The 7,780-nt window shown below is 38.9% G+C and overlaps 1 protein-coding gene across 3 annotated transcripts; it reads left to right on the top strand.

Moving 5' to 3' along the window:
* Positions 1 to 271: 271 nt before the first annotated feature.
* On the top strand, positions 272 to 6,196 carry SCG2 (secretogranin II). 3 transcript variants are annotated; one of them, XM_030496083.2, is made up of 2 exons: positions 272 to 392; positions 3,830 to 6,196. In XM_030496083.2, exon 2 carries the CDS (start codon positions 3,844 to 3,846, stop codon positions 5,725 to 5,727), a length of 1,884 nt encoding a protein of 627 aa, XP_030351943.1. In that variant the 5' UTR covers positions 272 to 392; positions 3,830 to 3,843; the 3' UTR covers positions 5,728 to 6,196. The 3 variants fall into 3 exon arrangements, with proteins under 3 accessions (XP_030351943.1, XP_030351944.1, XP_030351942.1); XM_030496084.2 differs by having other exon boundaries at positions 307 to 500; XM_030496082.2 differs by having other exon boundaries at positions 352 to 533.
* The last annotated feature ends 1,584 nt before the right edge of the window (positions 6,197 to 7,780 follow it).

Below are 7,780 nucleotides of genomic sequence, written 5' to 3'. Positions count from 1 at the left end.
TTCTTTTTTTGCTTTTCGTTTTACCTTTCGTCTTTTTTCCTTCTCACCTCTTTCTCCCCCCTTTTTTTTCATTTTCTTTTATTCCTTCCCCCCCCCTTTTTTCCTTTTTTTTTTCTTTTCATCCTTTTCTTTTTTCTTCTGTCTTTTCCCTTCTCTCCCCTTATCCCCTCATTTCTCTCACCCCCCTCCCTGTGTTCTCTCTACCCTTGACGGTAGCGAGGGGCTCCCGGGAAGGCTCCCCACGGGCGCGGCGCCGCCCGGCCGAGGCTCCGCCGCCCGGGCGGGGCGTGAGCGCACGGCTGACGTCACGCGCGGCGAGGGCGGTATAAGCGGGCGCTGTCCGGTGCTGAAAGCGACGGCTGCGACTGGAGTGGCGGGAGCGGCGCTGGCAGGTAGGGGCTGCGCCGGCGGGCGGCCGCGAACCGCGGAACCGGCTGCCACCCGGGAGGGACCCACGGCAAAGAGAGAGCCTCAACTAAAACACGAGCTACCGCAGAGAGGTGATGGGCTGTAGATGGTGTTGGCGATGAAACGTATGTCTGCGGAATATAGACCTATAGTGATAGATACATTCTGTATCTATCTATGTATCATCTATATCTATCTCAATCTCTATCTCTATAGCTATATCATCTGTATTATCAGCATCGTTCGTGGCCAAAGGCAGGAAGTATTGTGTTTCTGTTTGCGATTTTGTTCAGGAGTGCCAGCTTGCCAATATGGCATTTCAGCCGCGTCAAAATACAGGCTGAGCGGTTCCTCTGGATGCAGACACATCTGACCAACTTTCCAGATGTATGCATACACAGGCGGTATATTCATTCAGAACTGCTTGGAGGTTGGGTTTTTTCCCCTTATCCTCACCCTATTGTTATTTTTGTTCATGTTTTGAGTTCCTTGCAGAGGGTAAAGGGTTGGATAGCTTTAAAAACAAGGGAAATTTACTGCAGTTGTGTTATTTATTGCAAATGTGAGTGGAAGGAAGAGTGTGTGATATTTCTTTATTTTCGTTGTAGAAAATTGCTGTCAGATTCCCCCTTAGACTCTCAGGTCAGGGACTCATCCATAGGAAAGCTTATGAGTTTTCAGCCCAAATTTTCACTGGAAACACTGCATTTACATTGGAGATGGCTGCTGAGAGAGATCGTGAGCGAAAACGATTGCTACCATGGAAACATCCCAGAAAGGAGATTTATTTCTTTTTGTCTGTTTTGAGGGAACTTCTTCCAGTCTGTATCATCGTCTTTGTACATGTTAGATTGTGAACTTGATTGCCTCATTTTGTAAATAGGAACTTCTACACTTGTTGGCCAAAAGATGATTTTCCTGTTTGCTAGGTGCTAATAGAATAGCTAGCTTTATGATAATCCATCTGTAGACAAAATAGCCATTTTATTATATTGTCCTTTGAAAGGCACAGAAGAAAATGTTTAGTATAGATCCTAAGGATAGTAAAAAATATTATTACTTTTGTTTTTTTTTTTTTTTTAAATGGTATTAAAAAGTCTGAAAGACTGGGGAGGAGTCCTTTGACCCTAAATAGTGCAGTATATTTAATTACAAGGTTTTATGACATGAACTCAAAGCTTTTAAAAGAAATCATTCTCAAATTCATTTGACAAGGCTTTCAAGTATCATCTACCAATAAAATAGAAGTGAAAATTGATCTAGAGACAAATACACCCAAAATATGCCGAGGGGAGCCAATGACCTGTTATTCTTGTCACGGAAATATCCGGTTGAGCAACATCAATTTAGTGTGGAACACTAAACTGAATTTTGCCTGGCTATGCACATTTTGATTCTAATGGGATGCTGATGACTCTTACAAAGCCTGTAACAGTACATAATTGTGTGCAGGGAAGGAGGTTGAGTTCCTGGTCTCTGTGAGTGGGAGGTGCCTGGCAGATAATTATGGAACAACTCTCCCTTCCCCCACCCCTTGGAAAGGACAGTTTCTCATACACTAATCAAACTAACTCTATTAATAACCAGTCTCTCTGCCAGAAAAGAAAGTCTTAATTTCATTTGCTTGCTACAAGAAGTAGTGAAGTGCTTTCTTTTTTTCATGGACACATAAATTTATGTTTAGGACTAGTGCCTTTTCTGTGACAGAAAATGAAGCGATATCTTGGCTTTGTTTCAGGGCAAACTCAGATCTGGAGGGTGGGACTTTCTAATCAATTGTTTGGAACTAACTCTTTGTGAAATCAATGCTCAAACGTACCCAAGCTTGAAGTCAGACGTGTTTGGGGAAAGTGTTTGCTATTACAGCTGTTAGCTTGCCCAGGAAAAAAACAAAAAGCAGCTCTCTGAACTGGTACTGCTTTAACTATTTAGTTTAGCCATATTTAGTTACGCTATTTAGTTAACTTTAGTCATATTATGTTAGGAACAAAAACTGAGTGGAAAAATCTACCAGTGAACTGAAATGAGCATATTCACACTCACTTTCTACTTGCAGCAGGGGGTAAATAGTGGTACATGTAGCTCTTTCAGCTTATCATGAATCACCAACATCTCAGCAGGATGCTTTTATCAAGCCAAAAACCAAAGGAACCAAAATAGGTCAATTAATCAAAGTGGTTTCTATCTTTTATCATTTCTTTCTCATCATTGTGCTTTATTTGTTAATGTAACTGGATCAAAAAAATCTAATCAGTCTCACGGTCCCGGTGTATCAGTGAGTGATGGCAGTGTTTCCCTTCACCAGGTGGAGGGTGCTCAGCTCCCGGCAAGACTGGGCTTGTGTATCCTTATACGCAGCAGTGCTGTAATCTTCTTAACTCAGTCAGAAGCATACTTTTCCCACTTCTGTTCCAGAGTTCACTGTCAGCTGACTAAGCTGGACAGACTGACCAGACTTGGGCTTCTACTGATCTATTCTAACTGAATTTAGCTCACTTCTTCCAATGGTGATGCTTCTGCCTGTCCTGGGACCTTATTCAATTTCTGCTGAAATCAATGAATGAATGAAATCACTACTCAGAAACTACCTGCTCGAGCTCATTTCCAAGATGAGTTTTAAAGGATTCAGTAAAATTGTATTATACCTTTAGGATAAATTATAGGGTGTCCTTCATACAGGGGATCATTACCCATAGGAAAATGGTTCACTCATAGAGCCTCATAACTAAAATTCAACTGTAATCCAAATAATATTTTTTTTTTATGATCTATAAAATGGAAGTAATAACATTGACAGTAATGACAGAAATAAACTTGCAAGTCGTTTTATATGCCATGGTCTCCACTTCATTACATTAATTTTATTGCAGTATAGCATCATTCAGCTGTATTATCCTGGCATGAAATTACACGCCCCATGGAATAACCTCACAAAGTAATTCTATATGCAGTTTTAATATTTTGAGTGGAATTTAAATATATGGATATACTGATTTTACCATCTGAGGCCTTTGTTTTCATAATCAAAATGACATCTAGATTCCTCTATGGGCATTTCGCAAACTATATAGGATTTGTATTTTATTCTTTGGTGCTGCCACTGGGAAACCAATGTTCATAAAATACATTGAGCATAGAGATAAATTTCTAGCATAGGGAACCAAGAGATTCCAGTAAACTGAGGAATCATAGAAAAGATTCAGAAAATCTCAAATTTCCACCAGAATATATGGCTTCCATGTACAAGTTATATTAGGCTTCCATAATTAATAAAAACATGTGTAGTACTGGTGGTATTCTTCATGATGAGTTTTAAATATCAATTTCTATTTTACTTCTCAGTTTCCTAAGTAAGTCTGTCTCCATATGTTAACTGCTGCTTTTTTTTTTCCTTCTTCTTCTTCTTCTTCTTTATTTCAAGGAAACATTTTAAACATGGCAGAAACTAAAACCTTCCAGCTTGGAGAAGCCTGCGGTCTCACCTTTTTCTTTGTGCTGATGTGTTGGGTTGATGCAGCTTCCTTCCAGCAGCATCAGCTGCTTCAGAAAGATCCAGACTATGTAATGAAAAACTTACAAAGGTTGCCAAATCCTGATATGATCAAGGCTTTGGAATACATAGAAGATCTTCGCAAGCAAACTAACAAGGGAGAAAGCAGCCCTGATTACAACTCTTATCAGAGCATCCCATACCTCCTGCAACAGAAAGAAAGCAAAGATCAGGTTCACCTACCAGATAATTTAAGGGATTCTTTGACTGAAGATGAGTCTCAGTGGGTTAAGGTAATGTTGGAAGCCTTGCGGCAAGCTGAGAAAGAGTCAAAAGTTGGCCCAAAGGAGAATAAACCTTATGGTCTGAGTTCCGATAGCAGTTTTCCAGCTGGAGGAACTGATGATTATGAGGCTTACAAGTGGCCTGAGAGATGGCAAAAATATCTCAAAATGCCACTTGGTCACTATGAAGACAGTTCAAGAGACAGTCCTTTCAAGCGTACTAATGAAATAGTGGAAGAGCAATACACACCCCAAAGCCTTGCTACGTTGGAGTCTGTGTTTCAGGAGTTGGGGAAGATGGCAGGACCTAGTAACCACAAGAAAGAAAGGCTGGATGAGGACCAGAAATTGTATACAGATGATGAAGATGATGTATATAAAGTGAATAACATTGCCTATGAAGATGTAGTTGGAGGAGAAGATTGGAATCCCATAGAAGAAAAAGTGGAAAGTCAAACTCAGGAAGAGATAAAGGATAACAAAGAGGAAATTGATAAACATGAAGAGGAGATTGACGATGAAATGAAAAGATCAGGGAAACTCAACTTCCTTGAGGATGAAATAAGAAGAGAAAATAAAGATCAAATGTCAGAGGATGTTTCAAAGCTAATGAATTACTACCTGAAGAGGCTGATGGCTGGTGCTGGAAATAGGAAATTAAGGACTGGAGGAGAACTTGAGGAAAAAAGAGCACCCACATTTTTGGATAAGCAACTTGATCCTCAGTCTATAGCTCAGCTGATAGAAATCTCAAGGAATTTACAAATTCCTCCTGAGGATTTAATAGACATGTTGAAAGCTGGAGAAAAAAAGCAGCTTCAGAGTGAAAGGTTGGAAGCTGAGCAGGAAGCAGAATTCCCAGAAGACCTCGACGAGATCAGCGAAACCAATCTAGGGCAGAGCGATATATTTAAACATAATGTAAACTCTAAAAATGGGTACATGAAGAAGCCTCTTAATCTCATTCCAGAAAATCTACATGAAGACCTCAATGTTGAAGATATAGTCAGTCTTCTGGGAACTGACAATTTAGCTAATCAGAATCCCTCCTACTTCCTAAATCGTCTTAATCAAGAAAATGATTTGCCGAGACTGTCTTACATTCCTAGAAGATTGAAAGGACACCCATTTCCTAAGGCTGCCTGGTTGAATGATTTGGAAAGGCAACAATTGGAGTATCAGAAACTGAACGAGAAGGATGAAGAGCTGGCTGATTACTTGGCAAAGGTGTTGGCAAAATATCCTGAAGTTATCGATATGAACCAGATGAAACGAGTCCCAGTTCCAGCTTCTGAGAGCAACCTGCAGAAAGATGACCAGCTGGACCAGGCCATCAGGGAGCACCTAAGTCAGCTGGGACCACAGGAGGCTGCGAAGTTAGCTTCGCTCAGCAAAAGGCTTTCCATGGCCGGGGAAACTGATGACACACAAAACAGGCAGTATCTAGATGAGGATATGCTAGCAAAGGTGTTAGAGTATCTAAACCAGGAGAAATCAGAGCTTGAAAGAGATCACATTACTAAACGGGCAATGGAAAACATGTAATTGTTCCCCAAATACTATTTCTCTTCAATGTGTTGACTTCTATCCCAATTCAGTTGTGATTTATTCCCGCTCTCCCACTAAACAACCTATGGTAGACTACTTACCATTGAACAGTCTGCATATCTTTCTCAGAGCTGTTATATTGTTTATTGATATACTTATATATGTTATAAATTATGGGGCAACCAACAAATTGCTTCAAGTGTTTTAAGAAACAATTTAATGAAATCAAGTAAACCTATAATATGTTATAAACAACCAACCTTTGCATTGTTAATAAAACATGATAAATGAAGAGTGACAATTATAATTTGACATTTTTAAGATTATTCGGATTATTTTGTTACTGTCTGTAGTGTTTTTTGTGGAGTATTGAATAAAAAAATAAAGCATTATATATATAGTTTTATTTACAAGGCTTTTTCTATTCAGTGTTTTATTGTTGATGAATAAATTATTTCTGGACAATAGACTGTGTTTTCTTTGTGAGAGTTGATAAAGTCATACTAATTTGAAACAGAAACATATAATTTTGCTTCTACAGAGAATACTTCTGGACTCCAGTATTTTATTGTAGAATAAGTTGGTAGCACAAACATCTGGTTTTCTCGGCTGTAAGAACACTGACTGGCATTATCTTTAAGGGCAGTGTGTACCTGAAAAGCTTGCTGAAGTCAACCAGGGTAATAACTGCATTACCTTTTCAGCAAATTGGACCCACATAATTAATAATATCTCTTGGCAGTGGGAGGAAGATAATCTGTCCAGCCAAGACTATATGATGAAGCTCTAAAAAAAATACAAAATCGAACCTTTGCATGTGTATAGCAGCAGCTCCGGAAGCTCTGCAGACAGGTTCCTTGCTATCCCTCATAGGTAACATCATGTTTTTTGTCTAATAAAAATATTATTTCCCATGAAATATTATTCCCAATGAAGTATTATTTATTTCCCATGAAATATTATTCTCAATGAAATATTATTTCCATGAAATTAATGTTACACCTATAAATAAGTATACAAAGAATTGTTATTATTCACTACATTACCTGGACACTTGAAATGTCTCTTGAGAGCCTGTTAAAACCTGCAGTGGATGTTCTGGAAAAGCTCTGGCTCTTTTACAGAAGGAAATGCACTTGTGTAACTCTGTGAGTCAGACATGGTTTTCACTTGGACCGCTCAGGCATAAGCATTTCCAGGATTACAGTTTAAAAGTGGTTTTCCCTATGGTATTCTTCCACAACCCATCTCTGCTAAGTGGGGTGGGGATGATTTTTGGTGAGTCAATGTCTGATGAAAAAAAGTACAAAGGCTGCAGAAATAAGATTTCATCTTTAGTGTCACCATAACCCTGAACAATCTCACACGATAAGAGTTCAGTCAGAGCTTCAGTTTCCTGTTATTTGGAAGAGTCAAAACATTTAACATGACACTGAAAAATACCTGAGTGAAATTCACTTCTGTACTCTAAAGGAGGACAAACCTGTTGCCATTTGAGATGCACTTGCCTGTGACACTGCAAATTTGGAATCACTGCATTTTATTCAAAAATCGAACTGTGCTTTAAACAAATAACATTTTTTAGCACCTTAATTCCTAAATACTGTTATTCTCCTTGATCCTAATACGGCTCTTGCAATCCTCATAGTCCAGAAAATTTTCTTTTGGTCAAAACAGTAACATTTAATAGTTAACTACGTAATACATAGAACTATGGAAGAGTAATAAAAAAGAGAATACTGAGACATAAATGAATGTTTTCAGTTCTTGGTGAACAGTTTCACAATTCTATATTTGCTTTCCAAGGTCATATTTTACAGGAGACTTTCCTTCTGCCCTTATTCACATACACACACACAGACATACACACAACTTCAGTGGAGGCAAACAGTGATTGCAAACATGCTGTACAGAACACTTAAACACTAACATGATACCAGACTAAATAATTTAAAATATCTTTAGCAGGACTAAAGCAGGACTGAAGACAACAATCTCTGACTCTTGCACAGACCCCAAAACAGCACATTTCTCCTGCCTCAGACAGATC

The sequence above is a fragment of the Strigops habroptila genome, chromosome 8, assembly GCF_004027225.2.
Source record: "Strigops habroptila isolate Jane chromosome 8, bStrHab1.2.pri, whole genome shotgun sequence".
Taxonomy (NCBI): domain Eukaryota; kingdom Metazoa; phylum Chordata; class Aves; order Psittaciformes; family Psittacidae; genus Strigops; species Strigops habroptila.
This window is presented reverse-complemented; position numbering and strand designations above follow the sequence as displayed.